General features: G+C 41.2%; 2 protein-coding genes across 2 annotated transcripts; one reads left to right on the top strand and one right to left on the bottom strand.

Annotated features, from left to right (window-relative positions):
• The first annotated feature begins 370 nt into the window (after positions 1-370).
• ackr4a (atypical chemokine receptor 4a) lies at positions 371-5,686 on the top strand. The gene is made up of 2 exons (XM_083928480.1): positions 371-429; positions 3,309-5,686. Exon 2 carries the CDS (start codon positions 3,324-3,326, stop codon positions 4,437-4,439), a length of 1,116 nt encoding a protein of 371 aa, XP_083784606.1. The 5' UTR covers positions 371-429; positions 3,309-3,323; the 3' UTR covers positions 4,440-5,686.
• A 1,996-nt stretch (positions 5,687-7,682) lies between these two features.
• Positions 7,683-17,697, bottom strand: e2f5 (E2F transcription factor 5; the record flags this gene model as incomplete). Its single annotated transcript, XM_083929169.1, has 8 exons — positions 7,683-7,759; positions 8,172-8,210; positions 8,508-8,645; positions 11,461-11,782; positions 13,271-13,379; positions 13,871-14,032; positions 14,546-14,655; positions 17,569-17,697. The coding sequence occupies 8 exons, from the start codon at positions 17,695-17,697 to the stop codon at positions 7,683-7,685; spliced, it is 1,086 nt and encodes a 361-aa protein (XP_083785295.1).

The raw sequence follows: 17,697 nt of genomic DNA, 5'->3' as shown, positions 1-17,697 counted from the left end.
GTTCTTTTTTTAATGCTAAGCTAAACAAATGTCATTTACTGTAAGTTTGCTGAAGTGCAGGATAAACTTTCATCATTCAAAAAAAATATATGGCACTATCTTTCTTATGTTTTGGTACTTTTATATATGATCTAATGAGTTATTTTTTGTTGTTCCTGTTGGACTGCTGTTAACATAATCTGCTTTTGTCTCAGTGTAAATATGTTTATGTATTTAAAAAAAATGTTTCCTCAATAAACAGTTCAGAGAAATGATGACCTGGTTTCTGGCTCCTGTCACTTGACTTCTCTCTTTCTTTCTTTCTTTTTCTCTCTCTGAGTCATCCTTCCCAGCAGTGTGTTTATAGTGTGCGGCGCTACAAGACTCAGCTGGATTTGAAGGTGGACGGATTCCCATCTCTCTGGCAGCAGAAACAGAGCGAGACAAAAGGTAAGGCTGGTCTCTGCACTGATTATTGGGTATATTCACATTACAGACATGAGTCAAGTCACATATTACAGTATAATCCTGTAATGTGGTGACTTTTAAAAGTATTTTGCTTTGATTTAATCAGATTTTTGGGACACTTGCCAAGCTAGTTTTCCCAGTAGATTTAGACAAATGCTGAAAGGAAATTACTTCTAAACTGTATGTTGGAAAATATTAGAATGGGTTTACTGCATGTAGACTTTATATCTGTTATGTTGTAGCTGACACATAAGATCAACTCTTTTGTTGGAAAATAAATATTTAATTAAAAAAGGCTTTTTATTTTCAATGTCTCAGTGTTTCTTTAGTGTGTAAGCTTATTTTACAGCATCATTTTAACATTTTCTGTTTTGCACTTTTGGGGATGATTTTATTACTAAAGTCTCTAAACAGTGTTCTCTTACTGCCACCACAGTCCAGGGGATCTGAGTGGATACAAATGTTTGCATACAAATCTGAGTCACATGCAGCTCAAAGCAATACACTTCACCGGCATGGTGCAGGGAGACATTTGCAGGTGACTGTAGTCTGAAAGGAAAAACCCTGTTGTATTCACATTTTGGCTACAGACAGTTCATATTATCCCAAAATGATGGTAGAAATCAAGTGCTCTTTGAGGTCAAGATGCACTTTAATCTTTAAGAAACTGCATTACTAATAGCATCTATCTAGTGGTGCAACTATTCACATTTTCTACTCAAGTAAAAGTAGCATGACCACATTGTTCAAATATTCCATTAAAAGTCAAAGCCCTCGATTCAAACTTTTACTGAAGTAAAAGTAAAAAAGTATTGGAATCAAATGTAAGTGTCAAAAGTAAAAATATGCATTAATCCTAACAGTATAATGTATTATACCATTGGATTATAATTATTGATGCATGTAGGCATGCAAGCAACTGCTAAATGTGGATTTTACACACTGCTAGATGAATATTACTTTTTAATATGAATACTTTGTAATATTACTTTATCCTGAAAACAGAGCTACGCCCTTGCATAGGCATACCTGCAGAGTCATGATCTACAGACAGTTGAAGTGCATGCCAGATGGAGGGGGAATACACGCCGAGACATTTCATCACAAGTTCACACCCACTTGTACGGAGCCCCGGAGGTGACATGGATGGATTTGTTATTTTTAAAGCGGGTCCCCTCCGGGTCTCCGTACACTTGTTCTAAAGTTCTATCTGATCTGATCCAATAAACCAAATATATATATATATATATTTGCATCAACATATACTTAATGTACCAAAAGAAAAAAATAATAATTTTACAGAATTGTCCCTTTTAGAATAATGTATATTATAATATTGATGCATTAATGTGTAAAGGGAGCGTACCTATGTTCCCAGGTCCTATAAGCATTTATAAGCTTTGTATGGGACCAGGGAATATAGGACCCTTTCTGTGAAAAGCAGTGAACATAGACCCCTTTTTGTATGTTCCCCGGTCTGTTATTTTTTCCACAATCAGTGCCGAATTCCACGGCAAATAGGCTTATGTAGACCCTAACATTCCCCCCTAACCCTGACCCTAACCGCAACTCTAACAAAATGCTAAATTAAATCATTTATTGTTGCAGCTGGTAGAGGCGGGGCTCATTTGAAGTACAGTACTTCATCTGGGTGACCTGCACGTGGTCAGCCTACATATGCATCCTCTTCTTATCTATGCTGTACTGCAGAGTGAACTCCCATGGTTTATCTCAGTGAAGGTACAACAGTTCGGATCAGGACACGATCTCCAGATGTCAGCAGTGATGTTATCATGGCACAATAATGATCCTATAATCACTAAATGATTTGCAGATTTCACTATTTCTTCTTTGGATGGTTTCCCCCAAATGAGCAGGCTTTATGTTTCCACATTTTTCCACGTTTTTTTTTTGGCTTTGCAGTTCAATTGTAAAACAAAGAGAGGTGATTTGTAAAAGCTTTATTGTAATTAGAGCATTACACCCAGACACTGTCTCTACAGCTGCTCATGGCCTTAGTGCAGTCTGTGGTTGCTACGCTAAACATTTTAAAAACATGATTTAAAATGTGTTCAATCTCTTTACTGTTCCTTAATGTGCAAGTATTTTTGATGACCTTAGCTGACCCCGCCTGTAACTGAAGTCATGGCATCACTTCCTGTCCAGCCTCTTTCCCATTGACTTAAATCATACAGTCTCTCACTCAGCATTTCTTTCATCTGTTTTTCACAAAAAAAAGTGTGTTTCTGGATTTGACTTTCCATACTTTATGACAAATCTGGAAAATCTTTTAGAAATCTTTCATTTGGGAGCACAGAAAAAATACAGTCCCAAAAAAAATGTGCAAGCGTGGTTACTTAAGTCAAGTGTTACTTGGTTTCATTCATACATAACATTCACCAACGCTCTCTAAGTAATTTCTCTCAAAGTAATTTTTCTATCTGTTTTACTTGTAATCTGCTGTCTTAAAACTTAAACTTAAAACAGCAAGATCTTGAATGAAGTCTTCTTACTTCATGAACAGAACCCAGAAGTTCCAGTTTCACTTCGGCTCTTTTTAAAACCACACTTGAGCGCTAAGTGTGGGTAGCTAACAGAGCAATATCGTAGCGAATGTGGAGCTCCGTATCGGATTGTATCCGCACAATCCAATCGAAAATTCAGCAATTCGATTGTAACCCCTCTTGTAGCTAAATCCTGCCAACACACCACACACTCTAAAGCCAAAGGTCTCACTTCCATTCCACTAGGAGTACAGTTATTGAGTAAATGCACTTGGTTACTATCCAACACTATGTTTGTATAATGTTGCACAAATAGAGCTCTGAATGTTTAAAATTTCCCAATTTCCCTCCTCACAGCTTCATCTGATCAGCATGGTTGTCCCAGAGGATGACGACTACTACTACTACTACCATGAAAACCTCACCTTTAACTTCAGCTACGAGGACTACCCCGCCCTCTGCGAGAAGGGTGACGTCCGTTCCTTCGCGGCCCTCTTCCTCCCCGTCATGTATACTGTGTGTCTGGTGGTGGGTCTGGCGGGAAATGGATTAGTCGTGGCAGTCTACGGCTACCACAAACGCCTCAAGACCATGACAAACGCCTTCCTGACTCACCTGGCTGTGGCTGACCTGCTCCTGCTCTTCACGCTGCCTTTCTGGGCTGCTGATGCGGCGAGGGGCTGGGAGTTGGGTGAGGTCGTCTGTAAGATCGTGTCAGCAGGCTACACGGTTAATTTCACCTGCTGTATGCTGCTGCTGGCCTGCATCAGCCTGGATCGTTACTTGGCGTTAGCCAGGGTGCAAGGTAAAGACCAAAGTCGACGGCTGCAGATGATATTCACCAGGAGACACTGTTGGAAGGTGTGTTTAGTTGTTTGGGCAACAGCTTTCATCCTTGGTCTTCCTGATTTAATATTCTCACAAGTGAGATGGGCATCTAATAGGAGTGTCTGTCTAGCTATCTACCCTCCATCAATGGCTGGAGGGGGAAAAGCTGCTCTGGAGATAGTAGAGGTGCTGCTGGGATTCCTGCTTCCGCTGCTGGTTATGGCGATCTGTTACTGGAGCGTGGTTCAGGCACTAAAAAGCCTCCCCGTGGAGTGCAGAGGCAAGAAGTGGAAAACCGTACGTGTTCTCCTAATAGTAGTCGGGGTGTTTGTCGTCACTCAGCTGCCTTATAACGTGTTGAAGGTTTACAGAGCGATGGACTCAGTCTATGCCTTAGTGACACACTGTGGGACGAGTAAAGTGTTGGACCAGGCGGCTCAGGTGACGGAGAGCTTGGCCCTCACTCACTGCTGCCTCAACCCGATCCTCTACGCCTTCATGGGGTCTTCCTTCAGGCAGAACATGATGAAAGTGGCCAAGACGTTTGGCGAGAAGAGAAGACGGAGGAGGAAGAGGAGGGAAAATCCTGCAGAGGAGGAGATGGAGATGTCATTTAACTCCCACAGTGCATCTCAAGAGACAAACACATTTTCAATATGAGTCGACACCAGACCTGGTGAAAGACGTATGAATCAAAATCACCTATTCAGTATCGCAGAAGAGCAAATACAGCGGCCGTAGAAGCACGTGTGGAAATCATTAAGATATGCAAAACATTTTTTTACACTTAATTCCGTACACATCAAAAACACAAAGTCATATTTTCCTCGTCTAGTTTGTTTAAAATGGCTTTAAGCAAAGTTATCATTTACTTCCATTAAATAATTTTTTTTTCTGTTGTAATGAATGAAAAAGAGAATCGGCTTCATGTTTTGAGTGACGATTTTTTCAGTTTTTATACCCTGGTCCAGAGGAGACAATATTTCATTTCAACTGTATTTGCTGTAGTTGGCAGTTAGCACTGTCGCCTCACAGAGGGTTCCTGGTTTGAATCCCGGCTGGGGCCCTTCTGTGTGGACCTGTGGGAGGAAGCCGGGTTCTCCCACAGTCCAGAGACATGCACGTGTTAGGTTAATTGATGACTTTAAATTGTCAATGTTAGTGTGAATGGTTGTCTGTCTCTGTTTGTCTCTCTGTGCCCTGTGATAGACGGGCGCCCTGTCCAGGGTGTACCCCGCCTCACGCCGGATGTCAGCTGGGATCGGCTCCAGCCCCCCCGCAACCCTGATAGGGACAGGCGGTTGTAGACGGATGGAAATTTGTTTGATTGTTTATCCATCTTAAGGAAACAGACATTCCTCAGGGATTTCACAAGAAACACTTTCTGCAACACTTCCATCTGCCAAATAAGATAAATACTTGAACCTAATACTCTCCACGACACACGATACAGCTACAAATGACATAGAAAAAAGACGACGATTCTATTTGTGAAACTATGTATGAGCTACAATGTTGCACTCTTGGAAAACAAATGTCTAACCGCGGCGTATGCTTGTTTTAATTGTAATCAAGTAAACACTCCTGATTCATTAGATATTACACATCTGCACATCCTACATGCAGTACACTTATACGCTCAGATTGTTCCAGGTGATGTACTTTCTGATCACGTTTTATATTCCAGCTCAAGATTAACTAAAGTTCCTGGAAATTTAAATAAATCAGCTTGTTTACACTGGTGGTGTTGCTCTCAGAGTCTTGTACCAAATCTACATCCAGTGGGATTTAGCTTCCTTTCATGTGGTAAAGCCAGATGATGAGTTTCCTGGATTCCTCCAACATCTGAGGCACATTTACTGCACACATACTTCAGTTTATCCATGCAGCAAAGTCTGCACAACACAAAAACAACCTGCAGTAACCTTTGTTTACAAGGTGGAGGTGATCTTTCGCTTGAAAATCGCAAATCTTCTTTCTTAACTAACAGTTGTTTGACTGATTTAACCTGGCAAGATGACTTAGAGAGGGAGGGACCGTTGCACACATTCAAACATTTAGTCCAACATTAGCACACTTTGTACTTAAGATGTATGTAGATAAACACAAGTCAGTGTTATTTATGATTGCCCTTTACAAACTGACTACATTAAAAGTTTTTTTGCATTGCACCTTTCAACGAGGCAGTTCAAAGTGTTTCACATAAGATATATAAGAAACACAAAGAAATATAATAATGCGGTTCTTCAAATATTCCTTTTTTATCTTTATCGAACTGGAGGAAATGAAGGCACATCCAAGCATACTGTTTGGAGTGTTTGACCAGATCACCAGGTGATATTAGGGATGAAAGTTCAGTGGTAACTGACACAGGACGGTTCATCAACAAATAAAAACATTCTCACAGCCCTACATAGTTTAAATATTTTTGCACGTTTTTTTCTGTTAGAAACTGGTTGTGGTTTGTCATGTCATCACTCACACAGACTAACTATAAACAGTTTTCAATGAGTTACAATTCCATAGATTCTTCATTTTGAGTTGATTATCGTTTCATTCTTAGTTTTCTTCCTTTCCCAGCTGGAACAAATCAACTGATGCTCCAGGTCATGCTCTAGGACACATGCCGTCCCTCATGTGGAAACCATTTGGCTCAGGGTGGCCATCTGTTAACTGAGAAAAACACCTCACTCAGCCAAGAAGAGAAAAAAAAGACAACCTGGGGAGCCAACTGTTAGATAATGTGCGATTATCATAGCCTTCTGTATGGTTCACGACAATCTTGACAACTCCCAAACAAACAGGTCTTACATGATGAAAGTTGAGTACATGTTGAAAAGACTTGAGATGGTTTTCATTCTCTCAATTTAGATTTTTAAATCAAACTACGGTCATGGTCGTAAATGTAGATTAAATCCATTTATTGAAAAAAACGTAAAAAAGAATGTGCAAATAAACATCAAATGTAACCCAAAAAAGCATGACTTCTTGTAACCAAAGAAAACTATAAATATACAAAAACGCCACTTAAGGCTCTTAACATCTGATATTTCACATCAGAAATATGGCTAATTCACTTCTTATTACAATTAAGGCAGTCAACCAGCTTCACCTTCAACAAACTAGAAGCAAGAATAGTTTTTTCTTCAATTAAATAAAACAAAATATTAGTTATTCAAACTTATAATTATACAAAAACATTTAAAAACAAAAAACGAGAGGCCTAAAATGGCAGTTTCCCAATAATTTAGAAAATAAAAGTTTCTGGCATTTTCATGAGAACAAGGTAACAAAAACATTCACTCATTAAATACAATATGCCATTTTATCAAATATAACTGTGGAATTAGAAAGGTTTTTACACTATATGCTTGTTAACTAGGCTATCAACCCTGTATCAAATAGAAAGAAGCCAATACTGAATTGTTATGAGCTATTGTGATTGTCAACTAAAGGAAAACACCTTCACAATCCCAACGGTGCATACAGAGAAAGTGGAGCAGTTGTCAAGTCTCGGGACTTCCGCTAGATGTAGAAAACAACAGAATTACGTACATGCAAAAGTGCAGCAGGAGGTTGAAGGATCTGTCCTGGATTACTTTCACTAAAGGCAACTCATTTCATTTGCTCAATGTTGTAGGTATGTACTGAGTAAACCATTAAATTGGACACATAATGACTTGTGGCTTCATAAATATCGCATGGTAAATTAAGTCGGCTGAGGACAAACAGTGTGTCTGTCAGACAGTGGAGAGGGTTTTCTTTGAAGATGACATTGTTGACATGTTTAAGTTTTGGCTGTGCATTTATAACAAATATGGAAAAAGGCATCTTTGAAGCGTCCTTAGAGAGAGGGCAAAAAGTGCCTCCTGAGATCGTGTAGAGCAGAGGCGCTGCCAGCCATCAGTAATTGAGGATCTGCACATCAAACAGGTCACACACTCCCTCATTGTCATCCAGATTGAAACTGTAGTCTATTCCTGTGTGAGGAGAGAGGAACATCAACGAGACAAAATACTGTGTCACATGAATAAGACAGGCGGATGATAGATTTTCAAACATCGGACAGTCTGTGATTTTGGTCCGGACAGAAATATCTCAAACTGTATAATGGACTTTTCTACTAGCACCATCACAAAAACTAAAGTAACATGCACACATAATGACACTCCTGTCAACCTCAACTGTACTTTGTTTGGTACTAATTAACATGCTAAATATTACACATGCATGTCAACATTGTCATTGTGTTAGGAAGCTCCTACAGTATCATAGCAGGCTAGGCTGCCTACTCTTAGTTTTGATCTGCATCTTCGTAAATATGCTGTCATTGCAAACATTTGTTAATCATTTTTAATTTATAAAAGTTTGTTATGGTTTTGAGATGCTTACCATCAGTGGACATTAGCTCATCGATCAGGTCGACAGCTCCTACAAGAGAATTACAAACATGTTTCCATTTGACGGTACAGTGAGCACTCACTCACAGAATATGTAACAAGTAGAATATAAAAAATATCTGTAAATTATTCAGCCGTTTTCTCTCCACAGTCCAAGTCCTAAAGCGTGGGATCAAAACTCTGAATAAAAGCAATCTTAGATCTTAAAACCTTTACAGAACTAAAACTGAAATGAATATAAAGCAAACAATAAATTTCCCCCAAGCTTCACTGCTGGATGCAATTACAAAGTAAACAGTGTAGCTGTGCTCACATCCCGGTGCCTTACCCTCTCTGCCGTCCTCAATGTGGTCTCCGGCAGTGTTGAGTTTCAGCAGGCTGCTCACGTCCAGTACAGACTGGAATTCTGGGCCCGCCAGGTCCATTTGCTGCTGCTCCATTACTGCTGCTGACTGACCGTGACACTCTGCAGGGAGCATCAGAGGGGCAACGACAATATTTAACTGTACAGTAAAGCCCTTTCGGATAAATGGAGCCTGATATCATAAGGTTTCATTTTTGGACCTAAAGATGTAAAGCGCTGGGACAGACAACTTCAGCAATCAGCTGTGTGGACGTTAACCCTCTGGACTTCATGTCATGTCCATAGGAGTGCTGGGCAGCACAATCCAGCTGTTAAGTCTGACGTAACACCCTTTCAAAATACGATTTCTGGGTCCAAGTGCTCCGTTGAAACAAAACGGTCATCAGCCGAAAAATTACGATCACCTCTTTCATCAGTTAGATACCTTTTTCTGCGATAAGAAAGACATAAAGTGACAATTCCGTTGTTTTTTTAAAAATCAGATCCATTCCAACAACAGGGATAACGGCACTGCGGCGATGTAGAAATACGAGGCCTGGACCGGCTTGGACTCAGAAATCAGATTTTGAAAGGGCATTAGGTCACGTCATAACAGCCGGATTGAGAGCTCAAGTTTTTCCATGGAAATTAATTGAAATTACTAACCCTGTAGCTCATTTCAAAATATTGTTCTGAATGGTTTCTAACATTACACTGACAACTAATGCATGATATGTGAAAGGCTGCTGTATTACACAAAAGCCATAACAGATATAGTCAGTATGAGCAGGTAAGTTTTCCCTTTTCTCCATAACGTTGATATAAAAACCTCAACTGAAGATCCTCACACTGAACGGACAAACAAAAAACTGCTTTTGCCCCCCTCTAGTTGTGCAGAATACAACAAATACAAGTTATTCAGCCTCTCCATATATTTTGGATGTACAATATTAAATCTTGCTACATCAACAAGCAATGAAAATGAACAAAGCAAATGCATTTAAAAGTAATTATGATAACTCTCATATATGTCCTGTAAATATAAAGCCAGCAGCTGGTAATCTCAATTTGGCATAACTCCAGGGAGTCTTGCGCATGGTCAAAAAAGTAGTCCCACACATAACCCTCTGTAAATCAAAATTGTTCTTTTTACCAAATCTGTCTAAAGATAAACTAGAATAACTGCCTTGTGGTTGTTGCGGTTGTATGCCTCGGCCAACCAATCAAGTTGCAGTTAACATCCAAACTGTCCAGACTTACATAATATATTTTATGTAGTGAAGAATTAGAACGAATTTCATTTTTTTAAAAAGGTATTAAAGCGATCTTTTGTCAAACGTGGATATTTTACGCACAGACATGAGGTCACAGTGACCTTGACCTTTTGGACTCCAACATCCCATCAGTTAATCCTTAAGTCAAAGTGGACGTTGTTGCCACTTTTGAAAAAAAATCCTTCCTGAAGAGAATACTACGGAGGCATGAAAAGTGAACCTACCAGCATAAACCTGTGTCTGTGTAATGAGACAATGTGTTTGATTTGTCATTTATTTTGTTGCTGTTGTGTAATTCCTAATTTTTTTCTGGAAGAAAATGTCACGGTTTCGCTGTGACATGTACGTATATGCAAGTCTGTCAGCAAGTTCCGCAGTGGTTTCTATGCTTACTCACTTACCACAACACTGGATCATCTTATTTTCTTAGAAACCTTGATCTGGTTTAAGGAAGTTAAGCCACCTGAAGAAGCAGTTCGTCTTTCTCACAGACTGGAAGTTTATTCCGTGTTTAGTCTGTCTGGTCCAATGATATGATGTGACGAAACTAGGCCATGCAAAGTGTCATGTCTGATAGACATACAAGATGTCTCTTTTGCAGCATTTATTTCTGTGGCAAATCTACCTCTTAACTATATTGTCTATGTCAGAAGATGATGTGCCGAGTCCAAAACACAAACTGCAATGCACATAACTGTCATATGCAAGAAGCGTGTGGCTGAAGCTATTTACCTCCGGATGTTTTTGCTTTCTTACCACTTGAGCTGTTGTGGTGAGTTTACAGAAATATCAAACTGTTACTGAGCTGATAAACTAGATCATTAAACAGAAGACATTACACAGAACATTCACAAGCTGAGGCAGATGTGGGAAAAGTCTTTTGGAGGTTAGTAATGCACATAAGGCACTCAAATGGGCATGTGTGGCTTTGCATGTGCTAACCCATATCTGGCTTTTGACCATTTTCTACAACATAGTAGGTTTTGTTTCTTCTCATGGTCCAGACGAACACTGGTTGTGGTTTATTTTAACTGCACTATTAAAAAAAAAATCAACTCTCTGCGACTTTAAACTTGCTTGAGAGAAGTCCATTATGACTGACACAGCGTCATGTACATTATGATCACATGGTATTATAGAAGCAAGCAGTGACTAGCTCGTCAGGAAAAGCTGACATCTGATATTTAGGAGTCGGCTGATAGTAAGCATCTAGTCTTCTGACTGAGGGGGTGGAGAATATTATCTTGGATCATGACGGAGGATTTGAGAAAGAAAAGTGAAACTGCCCCAGTGTGACAGTACTTTGAAAAAACAGTGGCCTATACAAAGAAGCTAGCTTTACCGTAACCCCCAGTGTAAAGGATTTGTTTATTTGTAAGGTCTTTTTTTTTTTTTAATTACATTCAACAGATATAGTGTACAACTGAAAAGCTATTGAAGCCATAGCTGGCTTTATTCACTTAATCCTGTTATTAAGCTTCTACTAGATGTATTAAACATGTCTTAAAATGTATCTGCATAAAAAAATATCAATAAATATATAAATAATATAAAATAAATTATATTCACTGCAGCCATTAAATGTCAGTAACTATTGCTACTATGTGGTGGCTTTTCTAGAAGAACTTAATAAGCATTAGAATGCTCAAAGTCCCTGTGCTTACCCATCTGTACATCAGGAGGGGTGGACGAAGGCGTCAGCACTTCATGTTCTGGCAGCACCATCTGCTGGTCTGAGCAAATAGAGTCCTGGCTGCAGTAGGAGGAGGTGGTGTTGGAGGTGGAGTACAAGGATGTGGACAGGGGGAACCTCTGTAGGCTAGTGGGGGTGCTGGGAGGACTTGGCATTGGACAGAAGTCATCAGTGGGTGGCACAGAGAAGACCAAAGGTATAGTGGAGTCTGAATCCCTGTTGATGAGCATGACCTGGATGGGAGCCGAGTGGCTGCGAAGGTTCACCTGGTACTTCTTCTGACCACTCTGGCCCTGAGGAGCAGCAGTGTGGAGAGAACGGCAGCTATAATCAATCATTTTAAGTACACAATGGATCACAGGATTACTTCTATGTGAAAGAGGTTGCTTGACGTGATGAACCCACAGACAATTATCACACGATGTTGAGGTTTCCCTGTATACGCTCTCTAAAAACCCACTGTACGCTACCCGCTCAGCACCAAACCGCAAACAGACAAAGTTAGCAACTAGCTGGTGAACGTACTGGAGCAGTTAGAAGATAAAGGACACATATCCCTCAGGAGTTAGACCAAAACAGAGCTTAAAGAGAGGGAATATTTGGTATTTATTCATCAGGTGGCCAGAAACACAAATCAAAATGAATGATAATGTTACTTTGTACCTGCTGGAGGTATAAATAGCCAACAAGGTTGCCATATCAACTGAAAAGATGATATGATAGTGTTGTGTTCACAGCTTCCACAGGTTTAATTTCATCACAGATGAGAGTAGTAATTAAGGGCGCACTCACACTGTCCATCCGTACCGTGCCCAAGCATGTTTCACAGCTAAAGTCTAGTTAGTTTGACCAGTGTGAGTGCAACCGTACAGTTTCCGGCCACGGCCCGTTTGGGAGAGTTGGGCTTTTGTAAAGCAAGTTTGCACATGTACAAGCACGAGCATGCGCACGTGTACGTGCACGAGCACTACGACAGTTCTGATGTAATTTTATGTACGCCTGTTTGGACATAGAAAAAAGAAGGACGGACCATGCGGGGACATTTAAAACAATGGCGGCGAAAGGTTCACGTTGGTGTGACGCGGAGGTGGAGTGTCTACTGCAGATTTGGTCGATGAAAAGATTCAAAAACAGTTGGACAATCCATTATGTGGCCAAAAGGCCGTGTGCTTTTGTAAACAAAGCAACGGATCGCGATGAGGTATAGGCAGGCAAGAAGCATTCGTGCCGAGGCCCAGGTAGTGTGAGTACAAACGGGCCTGGGCCGCGGGGGGAGAGGGAGGGGGGGACCAGTACCCTTAAGCACGGGGCACGGGGCACGGTACGGACGGACAGTGTCAGTGCGCCCTTGGACTTTATGAATCTAAGCTCCAGTACGGCAATCGAAGTACAGCACCTCTGAAGTGATTTGCTCAAATGATTAAGCTCAGCTCTGTGCGATACCTGCTTAGGAAGTTTGAAAACTCCCTAATCCCTAATCATTTAACGACACTATGTTGATCAATATTACAGCAAAAGACTCCACAGTATACAGAATAAAGAGCCAAATGTGCAGAGAACTCTGTCACAGCAAGATTGTTTTCAGTTAGACTTCACACACGCCACAAGAAATGTATTATTGCATTAGATTGCTTTCATAATAGGCTAAATGGGGCTAACATGGATAACAATGGATAAATATGGAGAATTATTGTCTTTCTGGTGATAATTAAATACTACAGAAAAAAGAAAAAAGCCCATGTATCCCAATCCTTAAACAAAGCTTGTAAGGAGTGACCAACCGTTTCAGGTAGCGGTACCTCCAGCTGAGTGCCAGCAGGAGCCACAACAGCAAGAAGAGTGTCTCCGCTGAAGGCACTGCAGATGTCTTCATGTGTGACAAATTTATAAGTGGAGAGGTGGTTAAGGAAACAGGAGCAGGATTACTTATGGGAAAGAAAATGGAGACAATAAACTGGAAAAACAAGACTGTGAGCATTTTAAGGCAGGATTAGCCTGGCTGTGATTTCACAAGGGACTGACAATAGCAATTATATTTTATAATCCTCCCTTTATAGCATTTGCTCTGTTCAATAAGCAAACAATAATAAGAGAATCAAGTAGAGATTTTCTTCCCCTTAAATGAATAAATGAGGCCCCAGGAGGACTAGAGTTACAAACTGTAGAAAGAGGGAAAAATAATCTGAATCATATGAAATATCAGTGGTTAATGTTCAGTAAGCAACAGTAAGCTGAGTTTTGTAGGACCACTGGTGTATCCACTTTTAAATTGCCTCTACATGAGATTGTGTACTCAATAGAAGAAAAAGAAAAAAAACACAGAACCTTACAATAGGTGCAAGCAAAACATCTCCTTAATGACAGATGGCATGAAAGGATATGTGCTGGTGATGGGATCGTGGTTAAGGCGTTTGATGTTTTCCTCTAGCCATGCCTTCTGGTTGTCCAGCTCTTTCTCTTGGGTCTCCAGCTCAGAGATTTGGGCCTTTAACACGTTCACCTGGTCCAGCACCTCCTGAGTTTGGCTGCCTGAGTTCTCTCCCCTGGACACAAGGAAGACACCAGATCACAGACAAAAGCATGAGGTACGATCCTACATCATATACTAGTAATGTTTTGCTAAATGTTGGCAGATTAACAGGCAACTTAAAATTAGATTTGGCTACTAAATACGTAAAAATGTTTGAATCAATCAGCTTCCGAGCCTAAGATAAGGAAAGAAGATAATACTTGTCATGTACAGCAGCATTAGCCTGGGAATCAAACAAATCTGCCAAGTTCATGTGTCTTTTGCTTTGGCAGATACATCTGGTTCAGACACATTTTAAGCCACTTGAGATCCAACGGACCAATCACAACAGTTTCTCTCCAATGGGGCGGGTTTAAGACGCTTACTGAGAGGAGCATCATGCCTTAACTGCACCGTTGATAAAGCTCTTCGGAAAACAAAAATGATGTGCGAGACCAATACGCATTTGTGAGTTAGCCTTATACTGTCAGACTAAAGTAACATAGTGAAGACAATAGTCCACCAATATGAGTTATTTTTTTCAAACCTCCACTGGATTATGTTCTTGTTTTTCTTCTCGATCAATCCCACTCCTTCGAGTACATTGGTGATGTCGTATATCCTCCTCTTCTGCCTCACTGCCAAACTGTCTGCAGCCTGTTTAAATTCAGACGGACATTTCCATTAAGGGTCTAAGTGAGTGATGGCTTACCATGAACCCTTGATGACAAGATACATCACGGAAATGCAAAATTTCTGTTACAAACATTCCTTGAGGTGAAAAAAAGAGAGACTTAAACAAAGCTCCTCAGAACAAATAAAGGATTTGGCAAATTAATCTGTACACACAGAAAATAAAACCCCTTGGCAGAAGAGGACAGTTATACAATAGCAGAGGAAGAGGGAGGAGGGAAAGGGTCTAAGCAGCCTACTGTGTAAACATTACCCGGCTTTGCCGCGCAAGAAGAGAGGGAAACGACTTGTCAGTATGATGGAGAGAAGAGAGATTATTTGAACACACTTCAGGTAGGTCTGGCAAATATTCATTCAAAGTCAAAACACTCAGGGCAGCTAGGTAGATGATACAACAGTCTGTCAGAACTTAATGTTTGAGGGGATAGAGGTTTATAAATGTCAATTCACTGTTAGCTCTCAGCAGACAGTCAAAGAAAACTGAATATTTTGAGAGATGGTAGGAAGGAAACTTTCAGAGGAACATCTATGCTGCAACTGCTGACTACTTTTTTAAAATATATATATTATCGATCAATTGTTTAGTCTATAAAACATTAGAAAAACTGTCCATCCCAGTTTCTCACAGTCCTAGGCAACGTCTTCAAATGTCTTGACCATCAATCAAAACACAAAAGATATTCAGTTGATTACTGTTTATTACAAAACAGAAGGAAGCGGCAATTCCTCACATTGGAGAAGCTGGAAACAAAATGATTTATCAATTACCAAAATGGTTGACAATTAATGTTCGTTCAGTCGACTGATAGTTGCAGCTGTAAGTGCCATGTTGACTTAAAAAGGAGAAGGCGCTAAAGAGTCAGGGCCCTAAAAAAAAACAACTAAAATAAAACGATTAAACAATCTCAGACTGGGAACTCAAACTGTTAATAAAGATGGTGTTATACTACGGTTGGTTCATGCAGCACCGAATGGATTAGGGCCCAAATACATTTCTGATCTTCTGCTTTGCTGTGAACCACCCAGAGCTCTCAGTTCATCTGGGACAGGTCTGCTCTGAGTCCCCAGAGTCAGGACTAAACATGGGACAGGTCTGCTCTGAGTCCCCAGAGTCAGGACTAAACATGGGACAGGTCTGCTCTGAGTCCCCAGAGTCAGGACTAAACATGGGACAGGTCTGCTCTGAGTCCCCAGAGTCAGGACTTAACATGGGACAGGTCTGCTCTGAGTCCCCAGAGTCAGGACTAAACATGGGACAGGTCTGCTCTGTGTCCCCAGAGTCAGGACTAAACATGGGACAGGTCTGCTCTGTGTCCCCAGAGTCAGGACTTAACATGGGACAGGTCTGCTCTGAGTCCCCAGAGTCAGGACTTAACATGGGACAGGTCTGCTCTGAGTCCCCAGAGTCAGGACTAAACATGGGACAGGTCTGCTCTGTGTCCCCAGAGTCAGGACTAAACATGGGACAGGTCTGCCCTGAGTCCCCAGAGTCAGGACTAAACATGGGACAGGTCTGCTCTGTGTCCCCAGAGTCAGAACTAAACATGGGACAGGTCTGCTCTGTGTCCCCAGAGTCAGGACTAAACATGGGACAGGTCTGCTCTGTGTCCCCAGAGTCAGGACTAAACATGGGACAGGTCCGCTCTGAGTCCCCGGAGTCAGGACTAAACATGGGACAGGTCTGCTCTGTGTCCCCAGAGTCAGGACTAAACATGGGACAGGTCTGCTCTGTGTCCCCAGAGTCAGGACTAAACATGGGACAGGTCTGCCCTGAGTCCCCAGAGTCAGGACTAAACATGGGACAGGTCTGCTCTGTGTCCCCAGAGTCAGGACTAAACATGGGACAGGTCTGCCCTGTGTCCCCAGAGTCAGGACTAAACATGGGACAGGTCTGCTCTGTGTCCCCAGAGTCAGGACTAAACATGGGACAGGTCTGCTCCGTGTCCCCAGAGTCAGGACTAAACATGGGACAGGTCTGCTCTGTGTCCCCAGAGTCAGGACTAATCATGGAGAGGCAGCGTTCAGCTTTTATACAACACTTATCTGGAGCAAAATCCCAGAAAACTGCAGGTCTGCTGCCACTCTTAGTTCCTTCAAATCAAGACTGAAGACTTTTCTGCTGTCTTTCAGTAAACAAAACGATTTACCAACTGCCTACACAGCACTGTTAATTATATTCCATAATATTCTTGGTTTTAGTTTTTATTTGCTTGCTTTTATTTTACCTGGATATCGTTTTGTCCTTTTCTATGCGTTTCTTTCCGATGCTTTTAAGGTTTTATGTGAAGCACTTTAAATTACCTTGTGGAAATGTGCTCTACAAATAAACTTGCCTTGTACTGAAGTGGGTTTTTAGTTTTAAGTGATTGAATCAACATTAAAATCCACTCTGATTTGATTCGTGAAGTAAGTTATACCCGGGTTATGTAAAAAAGGATGCTTACTATACGAAAGAGAAGTCCTACTCTCTCAGTTACAATCAACACTGCATCTCGACTCCAGATTTGTCTCGAGTGTACTTTAGAGGGGAGAGGTCAGGGACGCTAACATTCATGGGACCCCTAGCTTCTCTCGTAACGTAGAGTAAACCGGTTTACTTCTATTAAACAACCTGACTGCTAACTCGTAACTACACTCACACCCTCTGTAAACAAGTACATCTCTGTACTGCTTGTGAATCGGTGTAAATGAACCCACTAGCGAGGAGGTAATGGCGGCTAGCTCGTCCACCTGTTAAGCTAATCAATGCACCTGACTGGCCCCGTTTGTGACCGACAGTTTGTTCCCAAAGCGGCACTAAAGAACACCGAGTAACCCCCCCTGAAACACCCCCAAAAACAACAACCCCGTGCCGCCTGCTCTCGCCGTTTCACTGACCACTTTCAAATCAAGGACGCCATCCTTCGCTTCTTGAAGCAGACTGACAAACTTCATCGTGAGGAGCCCCAAACTTTTCTCGTGGCGACTCGGTGTCGAGCGCACAGTCTCCGTCGTCTCAAACTCCAT

The sequence above is a fragment of the Echiichthys vipera genome (genome assembly GCF_963691815.1).
Source record: "Echiichthys vipera genome assembly, chromosome: 15".
NCBI classification, from domain to species: Eukaryota; Metazoa; Chordata; class Actinopteri; order Perciformes; family Trachinidae; genus Echiichthys; species Echiichthys vipera.
Note: the sequence above shows the minus strand (reverse complement) of the source record. Positions and strands in the feature narration are given on the sequence as shown.